This window comes from Miniopterus schreibersii (assembly GCF_964146895.1).
Source record: "Miniopterus schreibersii genome assembly, chromosome: 1".
Classification (NCBI taxonomy): domain Eukaryota; kingdom Metazoa; phylum Chordata; class Mammalia; order Chiroptera; family Miniopteridae; genus Miniopterus; species Miniopterus schreibersii.
In genome coordinates this window covers 163,943,616-163,966,224 of record NC_138101.1, presented here as the reverse complement: position 1 = coordinate 163,966,224, position 22,609 = coordinate 163,943,616, and the positions used below count along the sequence as shown (strand labels likewise).

Sequence of the window (22,609 nt, the reverse complement as noted above, 5' to 3'; positions counted from 1 at the left end):
ATTGGAATAAGGCTCCGTGTCACTTCTTTAGAATCGATCCTGAATTTAGACTTAAGGGGCTTTTCCCCAATACAGGACTCTTGTGAGTATTAAATAAGGTCATAGGTGTGAAAGGGATTTCAAAATTAGTAAATACCATGCACAGCCCTCATACACTGCTGGTGGGAAAGTAAAGCGGGACGGCCACCGTGCAAATGGTCTGGCAGTGCCTCAAATAATTAAACAGAGTTACCATATGACCCAGAAATTCCACTCCTAGGTATAGACCCAAGAGAACTGAAAACACATGTTCACACAAAAACTTGTACACAAATGTTTATAGCAGCATTATCCATAATAGTCCCAAAGTGGAAACAGCCCAATATTCATCAGGATAAAAACAAAATGTAGTGTATCCATATAATGAAATGTTATTTGGCAATAAGAATGAATGAAATACTGATACATGCTATCATAAGATGAACCTTGAAAACAATGTTCTAAGTGAAAGAAGCCAGATACAAAAGGCCACATGCTCTATGATTTCATTTACATGAAATGTCCAGAATAGACAAATCCACAGAGACAGAAAGTAGATTAGTGGTTGCTAAGGGCTGGGGTGAGGGAATGGATAGTGGCTGCTAATGGTTACAGGGCTTCTTTGGGGGATAATAAAAATGTTCTGAAATCAGTAGTAATAGTTGCACAACCTTGTGAGTATACTAAAAATTGCTGAATTGCTTGGTGAATATTACAGTATGTGAATTATATCTCAATAAAAATAAATAAATCCATGTACTATGTATATGTAAAGGATTATTATTTTTATTATTATTACTGTTCAGCTCAAATCCCAGCTTCCATAAAGCCCTTCTCTGAGCTTCCCCAGACTCAATGTGGATCGCGCATTTGTCACCCATAAGCTGCTGCCTGGTGTGATTTAAAGAGTGTTTAAAAATCATTAAATAATAAATGATTTAAATTAATGATTAAATAATAAATAATGCCTGCCAATACATATGAGGTTATGTCTCGTCTTTTCAGCTCCTTCACTAGCTCCTCGAGCACAGGCTTCTCTTATGTGACTTTCAGAGCGCTGGGGGCACAGTAGACACTAAAATATTTGTTGAAAGAACAAGTGAGGGCACACCTCCCCCCTTCCACCCTCCCTGGTTACACAAAGGTAAGCCTGCTGGATTCAGGACGCCCATGCCCTGAGGAGGACAATGCGAGTGAATGAATGGTAGAATTGTTACCCAAGGGCCAGCAGCAGCACGCCCCCTGCAGAGCCCTTACGGCAAGCAGCATGCAGTCTGAGTGCGGGCCTCAGCCCACCTACACGCGGGATACCTGCAGTGCCCACCAGGACTCCCTGACATTTGGGGGATTTTCACTCTTCAGAAGGGCTCCAGGCAACTCCCATGCACCTCAGTGTGAACTACTAGGGAGGGCACAAATTTGTGCGAGGCAGGGAAGTGGTTTGCAGCCCACCGGATAGCTGTTATCAGGATGCTCTAGGTTCAAAGCATCCTGCCTCAAACCCTCTTACACAATAAAGGGGACATTAGTCACATAATTGGAAAGTCTTCAGGGGAGCAGGCTGAGGGGATGGGTTGATTCAGTGGCTCAACAAGACCCTCGTGGAATGTGGTTCCTCTATTCTGTCATCCAATGTCTGCCTCATCCCAGTGCTAGACCTCCCTTTCCCGGCCAGGACCCTGTCCACGTCAAGGCCTATGTGATTCTTTGTCCCATCCTGGGAGGGGATGTGAGTTTACGAGAAGGGAGGAGAGAAAAAGTTGGTGAGTTATGTAGTTAGTTAGTTCTAGGAACTCTTTCAGGAGAGTGAGAAAGCTTGTTTCTCCGAAAATCTTTTCCTTTGTCATGTTGCCCTTTTTAAAACTAAACCACATGTCCTCCCGCCCCACCCCACCCCACACGCCCCACACATAGCCCAGGGATGGAATCAGCTTCCCCCCAAGTCTGTAGCTGATAAGGAGAGGTGAGGACACCAGAATAAAAAACAGGGGAACTGCCACAGAAAGAGCACAGTGCCTACTACTGTACCTGTGCGAACACGGGCTTTTTCAAAACCCACCTCATCTCCAGGACTCGCCTGAACGCCACCTCCCCTCGGAAGCCCTGCCAGCCCCTCCCAGGCAGAAAACTACAGCCTCTGTGCGCCCATAGACCCCTGCACCTCCCACCCACCCATCCACCCACCTACCAGGTTCCTGGTTTGGGGGGCTGGGTGCTCCATTGTGAATTAAATAGAGATTTCTGCCCTAATGGTGTTTTCAGTCTGGACAAGGAGAGAAAAAGTTAATCAAATGATTACACCAATTGATGTGTAGTTTCTCTACTAAATCCAATGAAGAGAGAGAGAGAATGGCAGGTACCTGGGGATGGGAGCTGGTGAGGATAAGGGGGGGTTAATGGAAGGCTTTCCTGGGAAAGCGATGAGGGGCCTCTGCCGTAGCTTTCACCACACTTGCCACCGTCCCCTCCGTCTCGGCTCTTCTCCCACTGGAGAGGCCAGCCTCCACACCCATGGGTTGCGGTCCAGGGCCTGATTTAAAGCTTGTGCAACAACTGTGCATTGAATTTAATTGTCAGCGGTTAGAAGAGCTGGGAAGGATGGTGGCTGGGTTCCAAAGAGCTTCACCGTTATGGCAAAAGTAGGCATAGAGCCCTCCTGGAGGCTTTGGAAAGCCTCAGGTGTGAGGGATGGGGAGAGTGGAGGGGGAGGGGGACTGGCCTGCATTTATTCCAGGGTCAGAAGAAGTGCTGTGCGCTTATGTTCATTCCAAGCCCCAGGGTGCAGGGAGGCAGGGGTGGCTCTGAGAATACACTTTTGAGGGACATCTACTCCCCTTGGCTAAGGGGACACCTGAGTCGCCGCGTGTTCCTGGGTCACCTTAGGTACCCTTCGCAGCTTTGTGAAGCTCTTTCCTCCGGGAAACGAAAATATAAACCATTTTTTCTGAAGGGACTTTAATTGGGTGACGGTGGTATACAAGAAGGTGCTCCCCTGGCGAGGTGGTGCCCAGGATCAGCTCTCCGGGGCTTCCTCCTAAGGCAGAGGTGGGGGCAGGGGAGAGATCTGACCGCGGCGCGGAGAGCGCAGCGTGCCGCCTGCCCAGGTGGCAGAGGGGCCGGCCGGGCCCGAGCGGTGCCCGCGCCCCTCCCCGCCGCCGAGCCCTCCCACTTCCTCTGAACGCGCCGCTGTCAGGGCGCCGCGCGCGGCGGGCGCGCAGTGCAGGCTCCGGCGCCGCGCCCAGGACGCTGCCGCTCTGGCTCGCCGCCCCCGCCGCTCCGCACCGTGAACCCGCCGCCGCACCGGGGCCATGGACCTGCCCGCGGGCCTCCTGGTGGCCTGGGCGCTCAGCCTGTGGCCAGGTACGTGCCCCTCTTGCCTCCCTTGCCTCCGGAGCCGCTCCCTGGCCCGCCCGGGTCTGGGGTCCAGCTGCCAGGAGCGCGACGCCGTGCGCCTCCAGGTCCGACCTTGGCTTCTCGTAGGGACGTGGGTACCCCGGGAATTGGCTGCAGACTGGGGGCTCGGCCAAGTTCCGCAAAAGAGCGAGGCTCGCGGGAGCGACTTGGAGCCGGGAGTTTGGTGTGTTTGGGAAGAGTTGAAGAGGCTCGAGGAGCAAAGCGCTGCGGTCCAGTGGCCCCAGGGGATTCCCCGGCTATCTCCAAGGGCCACGCGGGGTTCCCGCGCCGCCGCCGGGGGCACTCGAGCGTCCCGGGAGCGCCAAGGGCTCGGGCGCGGGGCGCGGGGCGCGGGGCGCGGGGCGCGGGGCGCGGGGCGCGGGGCGCGGGGCGCGGGGCGCGGGGCGCGGGGCGCGGGGCGCGGGCTGGGAAGGGGATGGGACGCGCGGAGCCAACGCCGCCCCGAGCCCCCTGCCCCGAGCGGAGGGCGCATCCTGCAATGTGGAGAGCCCGACGCTGACCCCCGGGGCGCTGGGGAGACCCGGGAGCCCAGAGACGGAGCGAACCCCAGGGCTTTCGGCCCCAAGGCAGTGGCGAGCCATCGACGGCAGGCCAAGGGCGGCCGGGGTCAGCGGCTTCGCAGTCCGGAGACCCCAGAAACGTTATCTGGCACTCGGGGTAGGGACAGGGCATCGCCCCCCCACCCCGTGCTCGGAATTATGCAATTATTCAATAATCCGGGGAAGTCCGGGTCGCCGAGACGCTCGCCGCCGCCCGATGCGGGCCAGGTGAGGGGCTCGGTGGGCGTCTCCGGCGGGCGCGGCGGGAGCGAGAGGCAGCCCTGGGATCTCCGCTCTGGGGCACCCCGCCTGGGCTTCCCCACACCGCGCGCCCCGGCCCCACCCGCAGCAACGCGATTCTATGGACCCCGAAAGCTTTGGGGGCCCCTCCACCGGGTGGGGACCAGCGCCCACCTTAGGGGCTGGCTGCCCGCCCTTGCTCCCCTTCTGTTTGTGCTCCGGTACTGGGGGGTCAGAGGCCGTGGCCGCGGGAGAGGCACCCTCAGGGAGCATGGGTGGAGATGCCCCTCCCAGCCCACACTCGTTCACCCCAGTTCAGAGGTACCGCGGAAACAAGTGCACCCCCCACACACACACATTGGTCCGTCTATAGCAGAGTTTCCAGGAGTGCCTGTATTTGAAAGGGCCTCTGGTTGGTGGGTTCAATTCAGACCCTAGTGCTACAGTTGAAAACAAACATTGATGCATTAAGTTTTTTTGTTTTTTCTTTGGGGGGGCGAGGGGGGGAGACAAGGGAAGGGCTGTAGCCAGGCCAGCATACCTCTAGAAACTAGCTTCAGGAAGAGGTGAAGTGTACTCTGGGTCATTTAGGCCGGGGGCAGACAACTCCAGGAACTGTCTTCAAATCACTAGGAGATCCTGCCACAGAAAGAGGGTGCACTCCTGTGGGACTCCAGATGGGTGGAACCACCCGGACAGACCCTGAGATGGAGAGGTTGCCTTAGGGGCCAAAGACAGTCTGGACCTCAGGAAGCTAAGCAAAGCCTTTGAAATCAGACTTGGCTTCTAGTCCTGGCTCTGCAGCCCACTCTCTGTACAACCTTGGGTAGGCTAGGCGATTTCTCCAACAGGTTTCCTCCTCAGTGGAATGAAGATAGAAGTTGAGTTCATAATACTATCAGGATGATTAAGAAAAGTCCTTAACACGGCGCTTGGTGCACAGTGGGGCTAAAGCAGTGGTTGTTAATGTGTTGCTCACACAAAGGTGGTGGGGGTGGGGAAATGGGGTGAAGGATGGGGACAGGATTTGTGACTCAGAGCTCCCTTTATATGGAGAAAATCACACCGGAGTTATGTTTGGTCAGTTTGGGTTCTTGAAATGTGGGATTCATTAAATATATCAATCAATGTTGGAACGACATCTGTTTGCAAGGAGCTGGGACTGTGGCCCAAGCATGTAAGCAATCTGGGCTCTGCCCAGAACTGAGAACAAGGCAAGATCAGGGAAAGGTACATAAATAGAGGCACTAGGGAGTGAATGGCACAGAGAAGGTAAGGGCTACGGTTCAAACGAGTTCCGTTCCACTAGGAGAAGTAAGGGAGGCTTCCTGGAGGAGATACTATTTGAAAGGGGCTTTGAAGGATTGCATAGAGTGTGGACAGGCTGTAATGTGGGACTATTCATACATTAGAATTTTTTCCTAGGACCAGTTAAAGAACAAAAAGGCAAATATTTTAAAACCACAAAGGTGAGTCTGGTCAGTGTGGACTCTGAAGGTTGGCACTATGGCAAGGGTCACTGGGCCCATTCCCCTGGCTCCACAGCAGTATTGGTGTTTATCTCTCATTTGTGCCTCACACGGAGTCAATGAGAGAATTACCAGGAAGCTTGCCTACAGTGACGGCACAGCTTGGCTGGGCAGGGGACCTGTTACAGGCCAAGTTGGAAGTAAGTTCTCATTGAGGCTATTATTAATTCAGAGTCTATCTTTCTAGAGCCCCTGCTGCACTCTGGGCAGGGTGATTGAGTGGGCAAAACTATCAAGAAAACCAGAAAAAAAGTGGACCAGTCCAAAGACTTTTCCAGCTGACATTCAGAGAGAGCAGATCCATTGACCAGAACTTGACTACCATAGCACATCTGTAGTAAGGATTAATGACATGATGATTCTTTAAAACCCAGTCTTCACTGAGCACCTGTTATCTGCCAAGCCCCATAAAAACACACTGGGAGATCAGGCACAGCTGGGAGTGAAAGCCCTGGGGTCTCACTGCCTGGGGTGGGTCTGGGCTCTGCCAGTTCTCTGTGCCCTTGGCAAGTTACTAAATGGCTCTGTGCCTCAGTTTTCTCACCTGAAAAATGTGGGTAATAATAACAGAACTTACAGATTTATTGAGAGTTAAATGATCAAATGTATATAAAATTCTTGGAAAGTTCCAGGCACATATTAAGCACTCAAGGAGGATGTGTTTCTTCTCTGACACCAGCAGCAGCAGCAGCACTCACGATACATTCCATTAAGTAAGGAATTTGAGGACGCAGAGATGTAACTTCAAGCTCAAGTCCGTAGGAGAAGTCTAGAGGGAGTACTGGGGCACAGGAGGCTCAGAGGAGGCCTAATGCCACAGCTCTAAATAAACCTAAACGTCCTAGCCCTTTCTCCCAAAGACCTGGCCCGAAGCCTTGATCATAATAGGAACTCTGGTATTTTTTGCCATTGAGGCTGTCTTAAAGTCAGTATGATTTTAGTGTGAGTGTTTTGTGGTGTTGAAGAGAAGAACCATACCACTCGGCACAGCCTTTGTGTGTCCTTGTGGGTGGAGGTCTTATTGAGCAGAAAACCTTGTATGGAAAAAGCACAGTACTAGGCACTATGGGTGTGCAAAGCCTGAAAAGACCTCAGCCCTGCTCTCCAGTTCTGGAAGAGCAGGGAAAGAGATGAAGTTGTCACTTTGCCTACCCCACTGCCCACCCTGCTGGAAGTTTGCCAGCCAAGCCTCTCACCTTCCACATCAGGCACTGGGGGCCCTAAAGAGATGGTGTGGAGTGTCACCCTCTTTCTCCTTATTTACCACGCCGCCTTGTCAACCCCACAGTGGACCCCCAGAAATGGGATGTCTATCTCCTTGCCATTCTCCCTGTCCCAAGCCCGCCCATACAGGGCTGTGGGCCCTGGAGGACTTACGATTAATTTGGACTCACCTTAATTTTGCCCTCTCTGACCTTCTTTCTCTCCCCTCCTGTGGTGGAAGCTTCTTCCAGCAGCTGGGAGCTTTCCTTCTGTTCCCTCTCCTCATCACTTAGGCTAAAACTGTTCTGAGCTGGCCTGGTGCGGCTCTTGCTATATAGAAGGGAGGTTGGAGAATTTTAAAAGCCCTCTTTTCTCTCCAGGATGCCTGACTTTGGAGATTATCATCTCACTATAGGTTTCAAATCTTACTTTGGGAGTCAAAGTTGAGCCCTATTCTATTGCAGTTGCAAAAAGAAAGGATCCATCATAATCCTTCCCAGGCAGCAACAGCCTCTGGCTGGCTCAGGAAGGATCAGCTACAAAATAAGTTTTTAACAAGCAGTCGATTTTTAAATGTTATCTCTGCTGGTTCTCATCACTTAATGCCCCATCCCACCAGCCCGTGGGCTACCATCAAGGATTCACAGTCATTTGAAGCTATTTTCCCCCAAACAATTGTGAGCTCCAAAGATACCCACAGGCCCTCAATATGGGGTGCTTGCTACAGGGAGCTGTGCTCCAGGTGGGGACTGTCCCCAGCCCCCAACATGTAAATCCTAACTGTATGAATTGTGTTACCAGTGAGAAGGGGGAGAGAGAGACTGCAGTTGGTCATCTTGTAAACCAAAAGTAAATAAGCTGCCAAAAAATTCCCTGAAGGGTTTTCATACTGTGTACTCATCACCTGAGTCACAAAATGAGTAAAATCCCACCTGGAGGAAAAAGTCAGTGTGGTCCAACGCCCTCCCTGCCTCTGCCCCTCATTCCCCCTTCGCGCGCGCGCACACACACACACACACACACACACAGGCAACAATAATAATCGGCGTGCCTGGCCTGGGGACCCAACTGCCTGGATTCAAATCCTTTCTACTTGAACGACCCTGGATAAGCCCTCTGGGCCTCATTTTCCCTAACTGTAAAATGGGGGGAGTAATGACTTCTCAGGCTGATGTGTACATTACATGATCTTAATGGTTCATTCATCTCAAGTGCTTAGGACAGCATCTGGCACCCAGTAAGACCTCAATTAACGGTAGCAATTCTTACCCTTCCCATCATTTATCATTTGATTGATGCCAGCCACTGTGTCAAGCACCACTTCACATCTCAGGCCTTGAAACAGTTCCATCAAGTCACTACTGCAATCACCAGGTTACACATGAGAAGTTAAATGGCTCATCCATGGTCCTTCGGATTGAGTAAGAGATGGCGTCAGGATTTGTCTGAACCCAAAGCTGCTGCTCCTAATCCATGCATACTATCTCTTTAGAAACTGGGCCTAGAAAGCATAGAAAGACCGATAAGATGCCCTTGCTAAAGAAGCTGTCTTCATGGGATCAGTGTACATCTGGTCCTTCTCACAGGGCCACCAGCCCAGACAGGCAGCTCCCTTTTTCAGCTAGACAGTGATTTCTCAGTCAAGGTGCTGGCTTGGTGAGACGTGGTCCTCACATGGTGCCCCCTGATATAGGATCCTCTCTCTCACACTGCATCCTCTTTGAGAGCCAAGTGAGGCTCTTTCACCTGCCCCCAAGTGCCCAGTACTCTGGACCAGTCTGCCCTAGGGCTCCCTCTCTAACCACCCTCATGGTCCAGGCTGGGTGTTCCTCTCTTCCCTTCCTACCTCTTTTCCCATTCCCCTAATCAAAGCTTTCTCTGAGCTCCATGCCTAATGAGTTCATTCATGCTGAACAGCACTAACGAGTGATGAGAACTTCATGTGTCCTACCCAAAGGGGTTTGTATTTTAACTGGCTGTGCCTTGAGTCAGAGGAGTAAAGGGCTAATGGTGGAACTTCAGACACCAGCACCAGCCAGCAGACAAAATAATTGAGGCAGGGGTACCTGTCTGGCACAGTTCAACTGCTCAGCCCATTTCCATCACCGGCCAGGTGCACCTACCCTGGCCCTTTGGACGATGACAGCCTTATCCTATGACACAGAAGAAGCCAGTCTGTGGCTTGGGTGATGCTGTTCTAAAGCAGGCAGAGGTTTTTCCACGTGGCGTGTGGGGCGAGTTAGGCAACTTGCTATAGCAACGTGCTCTGGGATTCCAAACAGGATGACACAGAGAAGTGGCTCCTGCCTCTGCAGCTGGGGCTAACGGCTTTCTTCCACCAGCAGCATCACTCAGCTGGGTCAGGCCGCGAGAAATCCTGACCCTGAAGGTTTCTACGGCCTATTTCTTTGCAGATTGGGAGGACCGGGCCTCAGGAAAGCCATGGAAAAAACATGAAATGAACAAGTGGGTACAGCTCCTGACAGTCTGCAAAGAGCACTCCCATATGTTTGTTCTATCAGTCAGGATGGGCCAGGATAGGCCAGATGAGGCCAGAGGCCTGGCCAAAGCTGCCATGGGCTTTAGATAGATAGGGAAACTGAGGCTCTTAAAGTTTGAATGATTTCCTGTGATTTTCCCAAGATCACTGGGAACTCAGGGGCAGGTCTTATGGCCAAAGGTGACATTAGGAACCAAATTTGCTACACCCATCAGAGAAACTTAAGGAGAAAGCAATGCGTCAGCCAAAGGAATGAAGTTCTAATGGTATATTTTCTACATCTGTGGCAGGCAGGTAGGACAGGGTCATTGAAATCATTCTCTGTAGACCTCTGGGGGTGTCCACTATGTCCACCATCCTCCCTCTTAGCCTGGCCCATCTCCCCTGCCAGAGAGAAGGCCACAAAGGAATGTCCATCTACTTTCCTTCTGATGGAACTGCTCTTTCATATCCCCTGATATTCAGTGATTTGTGGCAATCATAAAGTCCCATAAATAATTTACAGACTGAGCTCTTCTCTGAGTTTATTTGCACCAGTTACTAACACATGCAGGACCAGCTACATAATCTGTGGGTCCTTGTTTAAAAATTATTAAGAATTTCAAGATGGCCTCAGGAAAGCATTAAACCAATCAAAACCTCAGGCCCTTCTGAGTTTGGGGCCCTGAGCAACTGCACAACTATGAAGATGACCCTGCTCGTGTGGTTGTCCCCACAGGCCTGTAACTTGGCAAGGAGGCACCATGATCCCACTTTACAGATGGAGAAACTGGGTGGCTTATCCATTTGGCCAACATGTACTGAATGCCCACCACATCCCAGGCACCACCAGGTTCTGGGGATTCCACAGCCTCGGCCTCAAGGAACACAGTGGGGGAGGAAAAAGCACAGACCACACACAGACTGCAGGGCTCAGGCAAAATGCTGGTGTCCATAGATGCAGGGGTGTCCACGGAGCAATTCAAAAGATGCTTCTTTTGACTTTGCACAGAATCCACACAAAATTCAGAAGATGCTTCTGTCTCCATTTACTGCCCTAAGACCACTTTGAGAAGTTTGGAGGGAGGGAAGCCTTCAAGCATTTGACACTGGGCTCTGGAGTAAGTCACCTTGGTGACTGCTGGCCTTTCTGCAGCTGCAGGTGTTTGCACCGCTGTGGTCTTGTTGGTCCTCAGGTTTGTTTACCTGCCTACCTTGGCCTTCCCTCTTGGTCTATCATGGAATTGCAGGCGATCAGCAAATCCAGTGATGAACAGAGAATGATGGTGTAAAACAAAACCTCTGCCCAGGCCCCACCCCAGACCATGTCATCACTGTCCATGGTGGAGCCCAGCATTGGTATTTTTTCAAGCTCTCCGATAATTCTAATGGGCAGCCAAGCCTGAGAATCATCGATGTCATCTAAACCTAATTAATCCCCAGTCAAGCAAAAGAGAAAATGCCGTCCAGGGAAGGGAAATGATTTGCTCAGGGTCACGATGTTGCCAGTTCTCCTGACTCAGCTCTTCTGGTCCAACTACCCAGCCTGAATTTGCACAGGATTCACAGCCAGGCTGGGCTGGAGACACAACCTGGAGTCAGATTTGAGAGCCTGGATGCAAGGTGGAATTTGGGAGTAAAAGTTGGTAGCAGAAGGGTTATTTGTTGGCAACCCAGTCTCTGTCCACCACCCCCCCAGGCCATAAGGTATTGATCACTGTGTGGCCCCAATTAGGAGACCCAAGAAAGACAAAGGGGGGCTACAGGGACTGATTAGGCAGAGGATCCGGGTCAGAACTGCCCCCAGACAGATGGAGCAGCACAGGAGGTTGGGGGAAGCAGGAGGTGTCCAGCAAGAGTTGGATGAAGCCCATTAGGGTCCTTCCAACCCTGTGATTCTGGGCCCTGCTGGAGCTGTTGTGAGTGTTCAGGCGAAGGAAATGCCTGACTGAGTGAGGAAGGGATGCTCCATCATGGAGAGAGAGGAGGCTGGCCTGGGGGCAGAGCAAGGGGGCCCTGGGAATTCTCTGAGTCCCCAGCCCAAACTCAGGTGTCATTGTGCCTCTAGCCTCAATCCATCTAGACCTTTCTCAATAGAAGCCAAAGTGAGGCTAAATGACAGACTGTGTTGTGTACTCAGTCCCCTGCTTAAAACCCTCATTGGCTCCCTATTTCCATTAGGTTAAGTCCAGACTCTTCAACAGAGCTAACCAGACCCTGAAGGGTTAGCCCTGGCCTGCACTCAGGACTCACCTCTAGCAGCACCAAGAGCACCTTCACACCCCTACACCATGCCTACCAGGCTGAGCACCTTAGCTTCTCAAACACACCCGCTTTCTCTAGCTTTCACTCATATAGTTTCCTATGTCCCATCCTGCCTCCTTTCTCCTGGCTGCCTCCCACTTATTCTTCAGGTCTCCACTTAGGCACTACTTCCTGAAAGCCGTACCTGACCCCTTAACTAGACCTTGAAGCCCTATTTCTGTGATTGTAATACACTCTGTACTTCACCCATCAGCCAGTATTAGAGTTACCTGAGCATCTTCCCCCGCTGGACTGAGAGCAGGAGCCTCATCTCCTGTTAGCCTCTGTGTCCCCAGCTCTCACACAGTGTCAGACATAGTAGGTGCTCAATTAATGTGTTGAACGAATGTAAGAACTGTCTACCCAAATAGACAGAAAGATATTTAAGGGCAAGATAAATGTCTTAAATTTTTTGCACATGTGCCCCCCAGGAGGTCCCAGTACAATAGAATGTATGAGCCAGGCCCTGTGCTAGGTGCTCTGGGGGTTAAAAGCTAAGACATAAGTCCTGGCCTTTTAAGGAGTTTATGGTTAGTAGAAGAGAAGATTCTTGGATAAACAGCTCTCATACAAGGGGATGAGAGGAATAATAAAGGCTGTAAGAGAGCTACGGATAAAAGACTCTGGGATTTGAGAGATAAGAAAGATTATTTGTAAGTGCAGGAAAGGTAGCGACTATATCTGGGCAAACAGCCTGATGTTTTCTCAACAGGATGCTGAGTATGTGCTGTGGGGAACTGCCAGAAGGAACAGTGGGCAGAGACTGCTGAGAAAGGACCCAAATGCCAACTAAGACATTTGGATTGATTGATTGATTGATTGATTGATCCTTACCTGAAGACATGCTTAGAGAGAGGAAAGGAGAGAGACAGAGACAGAGAAACAGAAATATGAGAAACATCAATCGGTTGCCTTCTGTACATGCCCCCCAACCAGGGATTGAACCCCCAACCCAAGTATGTGCCCTGACCAGCAACCTTTTGGTGCACAGGACTAACCTCTGGCAGGGCAAGGCATTTGGATTTAGCGGATGAGGAGCTCTTGAAGGTTTTTGAGGGAAGGTGTGGGCATGTTCTAATCTGCATTTTGAAAAGCTCCAGGGTGATGGGGGGTGGGTGCCACAGGACAACACCCGGGAACAGGTTTGAAATGATGAAAAGGGCACTGCAGTGACCAGGGCAAGAGGCCACCAGAGCCTGAAATGAAGGCGGCAAGCTGAAAGGGAAGTGAAACTGAGGGGCAGAATCGAGCAGGGACCTGGTTGCCAGGAAGGAAAGGTGGCTGGAAGGCCAAAGGGTGGCGCCACTGACCTGAGGAGAAGGAGGTCTGAGGAGGGGGAAGCTGAGTCAGTCTGGACATGTTAACTTTGCAGGGTTCATGGGGCAGGTGGAGGTGGCCCTCGGGCAGTTGGAAATGTTGGCCAGAACTTGGAAGGGAGCCTGTTACATATCTGTGCCTTGGTGACATGCTGTCCTGAGTGACAGGGAGCTCCCGGGGCATGGGGCCTCCTGTCCCTCCATCCCCTTTCCAGTCCAGAAGCAATGATTCATGCCCCAAACTTAAAGAAAACCCACGTTCTGATTTTAAAAGCCTTTCTGAGCAGAAGAAACCAGTGAGAGGGCCAGGCCAGACCACAAGCCAAACAGCTGTGGAATGTGCTTGCTGCTGCTGGTGAGGCCAGCCAGGGGCATCAACACTGGCAGGCCCAGCAAGGGGCCCGCAGATTATTCTGAATGGGTCGAAACTGTCACCAAGATTGCCCCTGCTCTCTTCGCTCTTTTCATTGTGGATCTGACCGTCTTCCAGCACATTTTCCAATTAGCCCCTCCCCCACCCCACCCCAACCTGTCGGTTCCACTGGTCCTACATCATCCTTAATGGGAAAGTGCCATCTTCCCACCTCTGCTCAGCCTGGAGGACTATGACCAGGAGGCAGGCCGGGGTCTGGGGGCTACCCAGAAGGCTCCTATGGCCTGTAGCAATAGTCACCTAACTGATCTCCCTGCATCTGCCCTTGTGCCCTTGAGGATCTTCCACCCAGGAGCCAGAGGGATGCTGCTAGAATGTAGGTGAGCTCATGTCCTGTCCTTCCTGCTCTCCAAACCCCCTAGGCCTCCCCTTCTTACTCTGAATAAGAGGTCCTGTGTGATCTGCTCCCTCTGCCTTCCTGACCTCATCTTCCACTCCTCCCCCACTTGCTCATTCAGTTCCACCCACAGTTTCCGGAAGGTTCTTCAAACATATCAGCCACCTCGGGCTTTGCACTTGCTGTTCCTTCTGTCTGGAATGCTTTTCACCAAAGAGACTCTCTCACTTCCTTTAGGCCTTTCCTCCAGCATCACCATCTCATGGGGGCCTTTCCGACGCCCCTGACCGAAATTTCAACCTCCCCCTGCTTTGGTCTCACTGAGGCATTTCTAATTGTCTGGCATTATTACCTATTTATTTATTCACCTTGTTTATCAGCTGTCTCCTCCAACAGAATGTAACCATGAGAGCAAAGATTCCTGTATGTTGTGTTTACTTATGTATCCCAGGGTCCAGAGCAGTGCCGGCCCGAGTCAGCTAGAAATAAATAGTTGTGGAAAGAATTAATTAACCACTGAAATTTTCATCCTGGCCTGCTGTGCAACAGCCTGAAATACCACTATCTGTTCCCCTTGGGATTAACATCACCCTCTCTCCAGTCACCTTTCATGAGATGCCATTCCCCTAGGTGGGCACAGGTTCAGCCCTCACACTTCTGGCTTTCTTTCCAGACAAGCAGAGGCTACTGACAGTTGCAGGTGGGCAGCGCAAGGAGGGATGCTGGGGGGGGGGGGCGGGGAGGGGGGCTGTTGAAGGGAAGAGGCCTTGAAAGGAGCAAATGAGTTCACAGCAGGCAGCCCAGCTGGCCCTGTGCTGTTCCGTGTTATTTACTGTGACTCAGAAACACAAGGAGACATGAAAAGGTCTTGTTTTACACAGTGCAAACCTGGGTATATAATGGGACTTCCCAGGAAACAAGGGGCATGAAGCAGAAGTTCAAAATGCCTCATTTCCCACAAAAGGGTAGTGATTCAGACATATCCATATACCAAAGAACACCACCATGTCATTTAGTATCCCAGAAGGAGCTGGCAGTGCCCAGAGAAGATGGCAGGGACTGAACAGTAGACCCCAGGTCGTGACCCAGTCCCTTCAAACCACTAGACCAGAATCTGCTCTGGTGGCTTGGGAGATGACAAGAAACCCATTATACAGGTAGAGAGATTGAGCCTGAGCCCAACAAAGTTCATATGAGGGTCATGTTCCACTGACTTGGCATTTGAATACTGACCCTGACACTTATTAAGTGTGTGAACTTGGGCAGATCATTTCCTCTCTTTAGAATGTATGATTGAAATTATAATGTCTACACTGTAGAATCAGTATGAAAAATTGTAAACAATACTGATTACCACACAAAATGTCTGGCAAGGATGAGGTGCTCAATAAACGTTATTTATTGCATTTAGCAACAGTAATACTTGCTCACGTTCCCTGGGGATTTCAGCTCATCAGGTTTTATTCTAAGCACTCATCCTCTCGATGATCCTGCAAGAGGGTACTATTCCCCCACTTTAGAGATGAGGAAACTGAGGTACATAGAAGTTAAGTAACTTACCCAAGATCACCCAGGTATAAAGTCACGGCCTGGGATTTGAACTCAGGCAGTCTGATTCCAGAGACAGCAATTCCGAGAGGTTACGTGACTCCCCAAAGGTCACACGGCTGCCGATAAACAAGAGAGCCAGAATCCAAATCCAGCTTTGGTCATCTTGAAAGTCTGCCTTCTCTCCTGCTTTTCATGTGCTGCCCACATGGCTTTTTGCTTAATAATTTTCTTTAAATTGACTTTAAATCTTCTGTCTTTGTACTTAGCTTCATCCTAAGCAATAATTGCTGTGAAATCTAAGGTTTCATTTGCTTGTAATTTTTAATATTCATTAAAGAAACACGAGTAGTCAAGTTTTAGTGTCCACTCTTGTCCCACCTAAACTCTTCTCACCCATTACACCATGGGGACACTGGGTCACGATGTGCAGTCTCAGGAAGGACAGATACCCCATCTCTGCTCACCCAGAACTGAAATGCGATGGGGCTCAGGTTAGACTGGGGGTGTTTTATGAAATGGACTTAAACTCGGTCCATCTGTGTGACATGATTTCTTTGTTGCCCTGGCTCTCTCTCCCTGGAGGTTTGACCAAGGCCTTTTTAAGGGCCAGCGAGCCCTTGGCATTCACCAGAAAGAGTCTAGAGAAGCTGACTGTTGTCCAGACGACAGGAGTGGCCATTTCCTCTCGCACCTAGTCCACCCCAGGGTGAGGCCCAGGAGAGCACTTTCCCGCCGCCTTGCGACTTGCTAGCCAAGTCCCTTGCTGCTTCTGCGGCGTTGCTTGGCTTGGCAGCCGCCCTGCTAGACTGCTCTCATTGCTAATTGGGGCGGGCCAGGGAAAAGGGCCTGCCTAGGGTTCCCCATTCATGAGGGCAGAGGGGGATTTTATGTGGAACCAGAGGTTCAGATGAAAGTTTTGATGAGCATGAGGCTGGCCTAGAGTTCGTGGGGTGGAGTGGAAAGGGATGTGGTTGGTGGGGGAGCGGGAACCGCAAGTCTATTGCCCCCATGAAAGAAGATAAAACCCCTAATCCTCTCCCTAATAAATGTCCTTAGTGGAAATAGGTTAAAGTGGAGAGGAGCTTTTTGCTTTTTCTGAGAACTAGCAGCTCCAGAAAGACCTCCTTTTCTAGGAAGCCCTCCTGGACCACTACCAAAGAGATTTCTGTGGGCTTTTCTATCTTATCAGTAGTACCCCCATTCTCCAGAAGGCGGCCTGGCCCTTTGGGCAGTGGGCACTGTTCACTTGCCTCCCTCTTACTTTCTCCTCCATGTGGCATCGCACCATCCTGCCCTACCTCCAACACACACCCCTTTAGGGTCTTGACACTGCCTCAGGCAGCTCAGACCAGTCAGCATCCCCTCTTCTTCAGAACCTGGCTCTGCTCAGCATGCTGGGCGGTAAAATAGCTATGAAGTCATTCACACAGGGGAGTTCATGGCTGATAGAATATTACACTTACCCCACCCCTTATTGATGTTTTTTAGAAATGGCTGCTTGAAACCAGCCATGACTTAGCCCAGATGGGTCAATCTGAGCTAATCCTGAATGTTACAGATGTGGAAACCAAAGCCTGGGGCTTGATTACATCTTTCACTAGCTGGATCCTATAAGCCTAGGGTAACGAAAAAGCCCTGGGCTGCAATACTAAATTTGAGAGAGTCAAGTATCCTCTTAAGACCTCCATTTAATCACCTCTAAAACAAATGTTTGGCCTCCCTGATTCCAAAAGCTCTTTGGGGCTATGCTCCCATGCTTCCATGAACATTTGCTGAGTCAGAACCTAGACTATGACTATAAAGTACATGTAACATGAGAAAGAAGTTGACAACAGGGACTTTGTTTTAAAATAATTTCATCTAGTGCATGGGTGGACCCAGTGCCTAGTTGGCTCTCCCTCATCCACAGGTCCATGAGGAGCCCTGGGGCTCAGAGGCCTCTTGAGAGGCCTCAGTACCAAGTATCTGGCTCAGAGGGAACTTGGAACCTGAACATCCTAGACAAGTGGCCATCCTGGCTTGCATTCCTGCAATGACAGAGAGCTCATCACCTCACAAGGCAGGCCTTTGTTTTCCAGCAAAGACTGATAGAGTCATGAGCCCTTGACTCTTCTAAAGACCTAAAATTGGCAGTAGACATTTGGGATAGTTGGTTGTTGTTTTTTAATTTATCTTTATTGTTGAAAATATTACAGATGCCCCCTTTTTTCCTCATTGACCCCTTCCATCCCACATCCACTTCCTGCCCCAGGCCTTCTCCACACTATTGTCTGTGTCCTTGGGTTATGCATATATGCATGTAAGTTCTTTGGTTAATCTCTTCCTGTCTGACCACCCAACCACCCCCACCTTCCCTCTGAGATCCCTCAGTCTGTTCCATGCTTCTATGTCACTGAATCTATTTTTTTTTTTTATCTTTATTGTTGAAAGTATTACAGGTGTCTCATTTTTTCCCCCCAATTGACCCCCTCCACCTCGCTCCCACCCCCTCCCCAGGCCTTCACCCCGTTATTGACTGTGTCCATGGGTTATGCTTATATGCATATAACTTCTTTGGTTAATCTCTTCCCACCCTCCTTCCCTCTTTCCTCTGAAATATGATCATCTTTTGCATGCGTCAATGTCTCTGGATTTATTTAATTCATCAGATTCTTTTGTTCATTAGCTTCTTCTTAAAGAACACCCTTCAACATTTCCTGTAGTGCTGGTCTGGTGGTGATGAACTCATTTAGCTTTTGCTTGTCTAAGAAGCTCTTTATTTGATCTTCAATTCTAAATGATAGCTTTGTTGGGTAGAGCAGTCTTGGTTGTAGTACCATGTATTTCATCACTTTGAATCTTTCTTGCCACTCCCTTCTGGCCTGCAAAGTTTCTGTTGAGAAATCAGCTGACAGTTGTATGGGTGCTCCCTTGTAGGTAACTAATTGCTTTTCTCTTGCTCCTTTTAAGATTCTCTCTTTGTCTTTAACCTTTGGCATTTTAATTCTGATGTGTCTTGCTGTGGGCCTCTTTGGGTTTCTCTTGTTTGGGACCCTCTGTGCTTCTTGGACTTGTAAGTCTATTTCTTTCCCCAGGTAGGGGAAGTTTTCTGTCATTATTTTTTCAAATAGGTTTTCAATTTCTTGCTCTCTTTTTTTTCCTTCTGGCAGCCCAATAATATGAATGTTGGGCCTCTTGAAGTTGTCCCAGAGGCTCCTTATACTATCTTCACATTTCTGGATTCTTTTTTCTTTTTGCTCTTCTGGTTGGGTGTTTTTTGTTTCCTCATGTTCCAAATTGCTGATTTGATTCTCAGCGTCCTCTACTTTACCGTTGACCCCTGTAAATTATTCTTCATTTCAGTTTCTGTAGCCTTCATTTCAAATTTGTACTTTATTATGTTATAGATTTTCTGTTATTTCCCTAATAGTATGCTTAAACATCCTTATAAACAAAATTCTGAACTCTGTATCTGTTAGCTTGCTTGGATCTATTTCATTTAGTTCCTCTTCTAGAGATTTCTTCTGTTCTTTGCTTTGTGACATGTTTCTTTGCCTCCTCATTTTGGCTGCTTCCAGGTGTTTGTTTCTATGTATTAGGTAGAGCTGCTATGTCTCCTGGAATTTGTAGAGTAGCTTTGTGTAGTAGGCGTTCTGTAGGGTCCAGTGGCTCAGCCTCCGCAGTCACCTGAGGTGGGCCTTCTAGGTGCTCCCCTGTGTGGGCTGTGTGCACTGTCCTGTTGTAGTTGAGCCTTGGTTGCTGTTGGCGTCACTGGGAGGAATTGACCCCCAGGCCAATGGGTGTGAGGACCAGCTGCAACTACAGCCAAAGAGCTGCTGTGCTGGAGACACCTCTATGGAGCAGGATTTACTTCAGTGGAGCTTTGGTGTTCACCAAGTGTGCCCCTTGAGTGTGTCACTCGTGGATGTGGTAGGGTTGTAATCCAGCATGGCCAAGTTTGACTACCAGGTGCATTGTCTCTGGAGCCTCCTGGGAGGTGAAAAGTCAGCTTCTGTTAGTGCCTTGCCCAGGGCCACCCAGCATGAACTACTCAGCAAACCATAGATGGCTGCTACTTGTGCTGGGCTTGGAGGTGTCCAGGAAAGGCCAAGCTATGAGCCAATGCAGGCTGCCACCAGTGCCAGGCCTGGGCCACTTATCAAGACATATGGGGCACACTGCTGCTTGTTTGAGAGATTTTAGGAAAGTCCTAAGCATGAGGCTCAAGAGGACACTTGCACAGAAAAGCCCCTGGAAATGGCCTGGATGAGCTGCAGGTGGGGAGGGGCGGGGCCTCGGGGAATCACGGGGCGGGGCCAAAGGTGAGAGTCAGGTGCTGGCGATTCAAACATGGCGCCTGCCTGCCGGCTGTGTACGGGGAGGACTCGCCAAAGGAGCCATGGCCTCTGCCAGCCCTTCCGCCTGGGAGGAAGCCGCCCCCCCACCTCTCGCCCGGATCTCAGGCAGGTTAGTTCCTCCCCGAGTGTCCCAGGTCCTTTCAGGCCGCTGCCCGGCGCTGGGCTCAGAGGGAGCGTCCGAGTGAGTCCGTGCCGGGCCCTTTAGAGGAGCTGCTGGGGCTCCCACAGCCTCCGCCACCCTCAGGGACAGTCCCCGCTGGTTTCACAGCCCGAGGTGTGGGGATGTCTCTTCCCAGCCCTGGAGCCCTGGGTTGGGGGCCTGCTGTGGGGCTGGGACCCCTCACTCCTCCGGGAAACCCCCACCCCCGAGATTCCCTCCCGGGTTTAAACTGTGGCACCGGGTGTGGGCCCGAGGCCTCATCTCCACAACTCAGACCTGATCCGCCCGCGTCTCCGCCCCTCCTACGGTCTCGATGCTCCTTCAGTTCCCTGGTTGTGGGGCTTCTGTGCAGCCAGATCTCAGGAGGCTCTGAGTGCTGGTGGTTCTGTATTTTAGTTGTAATTGTGATGTGGTTGGGGGAGGCGGCGGGTGCAGCAGCTACCTACACCACCATCTTGTTCCCTCTACTGAATCCATTTTGTTCATCAGTTTATTATGTTCTTTAGATTCCATATATAAATGAGATCATGTGATATTTGTCTTTCTTTGCCTGGTTTATTTCGCTTAGCATAATATTCTCCAGGTCGATCCATACCGTCCCAAAGGGTAAGAGTGTGATAGTTTTGAAACAATGAGTAACTGCCATACAGCAAAAACCAAGGAGCTGCTTCCTCGCCCTCAGAGAACCAAAACACTTCCACTACCCAGTATCCTTCATCCCCACCAAGCCCAGCCAATAGCATCCAGCTTAACTTGGGTTCTGGTGGATCTATGCTGAGTTCTGTGCAGCCAGAGAACTTTTTAGATGGGTGTGGGTGTATCCACTGTAGGGTGGGCCCTGCAGGCTTGGAAGGGAAGGGCCCCCACAATTCCTTTTTTTAGTTCGCATTCAAAACCCAGGGTCAGACAAGCACAGCAGTTCTCCGGGTCCTCACTGCCCTACTTCCTCTCCTCCAAGGGAAAGCCCTGCCACAAATTGCATATGCTGAGCCTTGTCTTGCTCTTACTTTGTCCAAACACTCCCTGGGCTGGGGCTAATCCTGGATGCACAGTGCTCTTGATCCACACACCCATGACAAGCAGAAAATAATCGTAGGAGTTGGAAAACCAAAACCAAATTGTCTGAGTTCTTTGAGCTGGTTAGTATGTCAGGAAAGGGAGGGACTCACTGTCCAATTCGGATCCCTTTGAAATGGCCAGTGGCCAGGATCAGAGTGGGAAGAGCTGCCACGTACAGCTATGCAGGCTGCACACCGCATAACTCAATCAACTACAATGTAAACAGCACCCTCTGCAGTTGTGTAACACAATGCAGTGACCTCAGGAGCCAGAGGTAAAGAAAGTGGTAACAGGGTATATAAAGGGGCTCCATTAAATCTTATATAGGGACTTAGACGTTGAGCGTCTAGTCCAGTGTGCCTTTTGCAGTTAAGGAAACAGAGCAAGGAAGAGGAAGAATCTGGTCCTAAATCATAAAACACGTCAGAAGTCAAGCCGGGACTAGAACCAGGGCTTCTGAAGCCCAAGTCAGAACTCTAACTTCCCTCCCTCCCTCAAGTTTAGAGTACTACGACCCCTTCAACTCCTTGTTGGCAGGTTAGTGTGTGAGGCTGCAGAGGCCTGAATGCTTCTATTTATTTATTTTTTTCTGTCTCTTTTAACAAATGCACATTGAGCACCTATTGTGTGCTAGGCATTGTTCTAGATGCTGAGGATAAAGTAGGAAGACAGACAGATACAGCCTCATCCAGAGGAGTTCTGATAAATGTTTAACAACCCATTCTGGCTCTTGAGATGGGGTGGGGAGAGTCCTTATTTGTAGCATTTACCAGTTACTATGGTGTATATCCTCCCAACGTGGTTCATTTTAAGGCACCGACATGACATCACTGAATGGGAAGACTGCATATAGTCGGCCCCCACTGGTCCCTTCCCTTGGATCTTAAGCTTCAGTGGGAGAGGAGACAGCATCCAATTGAGCAAGTAGCTTATAACCATCTATAATTAAATTTATTTCAAAGAAATAAAGAAGATGCTTTGAGGGAGAAGAATGGGCTCTCCATAGCACAGTGAGGGGAGATCTCTCCAAGGCCACAGCATCAAAACTGGAGGTTGGGAAGGGGCCAGCTGGGCAAAGATCTTGGGGAAGACTGCTCCAGGCAAAGGGCCTTGAGGTGGGGAGACTTGGCATGTTTGAGGGGCAGGGAGACTGGCAGTGCGGCTGGAAGAAGAAAGTGATGAAGATCGTGGCACAGAAGTAGGCAGATCCTGCAGTGCCTGGTGGGCCCTGGGGAAGGGTCTGGAATCTACCCTAAATGCCATGGTAGGACCCCAGAGCATTTTAAGAAAGAAAATACCAGAATCTGATTGGGATTTTTAAAAGATCGTGCTGCTATAACGAGCACAACTTGGAGCTGAGCAAAAATAGAACTGAGTGAGGAGTCTCTTACAAAATCCAGGCACAAAAGGACAGAAAGGACTTGGTCCAGGTACTGTCAGGAGAATTAGAAAAGAGTGGACACATGTGAGAGGAACTGAAGGGGTAGAAGCAGCAGGATTTGCAGGAAGCGAAGGGAAATCCTGGGGAAAAACTTTCATGCTTCTGACTTGAGCCATCAGGTGGGTAGTAATGCTGTCCCGAGACTGGGAGACTTGGGAAAAAGCCAGTGTGGACAGGAAAACCTAAGGCACCTTTTTTGGTCCTATGAAGTGTGAGATGTTAGGAGAATGAAAATGTTCCAAGTGAAAA

At 50.2% G+C, this 22,609-nt stretch overlaps 1 protein-coding gene across 2 annotated transcripts in view; it reads left to right on the top strand.

The window, feature by feature from the left end:
• The first annotated feature begins 3,190 nt into the window (after nucleotides 1-3,190).
• Nucleotides 3,191-22,609, top strand: part of ITGA11 (integrin subunit alpha 11) — a 117,437-nt gene continuing 98,018 nt past the window's right edge. For both annotated transcript variants that reach the window (XM_081124049.1, XM_081124048.1), the window contains exon 1: nucleotides 3,191-3,378. In XM_081124049.1, coding sequence (XP_080980175.1) covers nucleotides 3,327-3,378 — 52 coding nt within the window. In that variant the 5' untranslated portion in view covers nucleotides 3,191-3,326. The remainder of the gene's footprint in view (nucleotides 3,379-22,609) is intronic.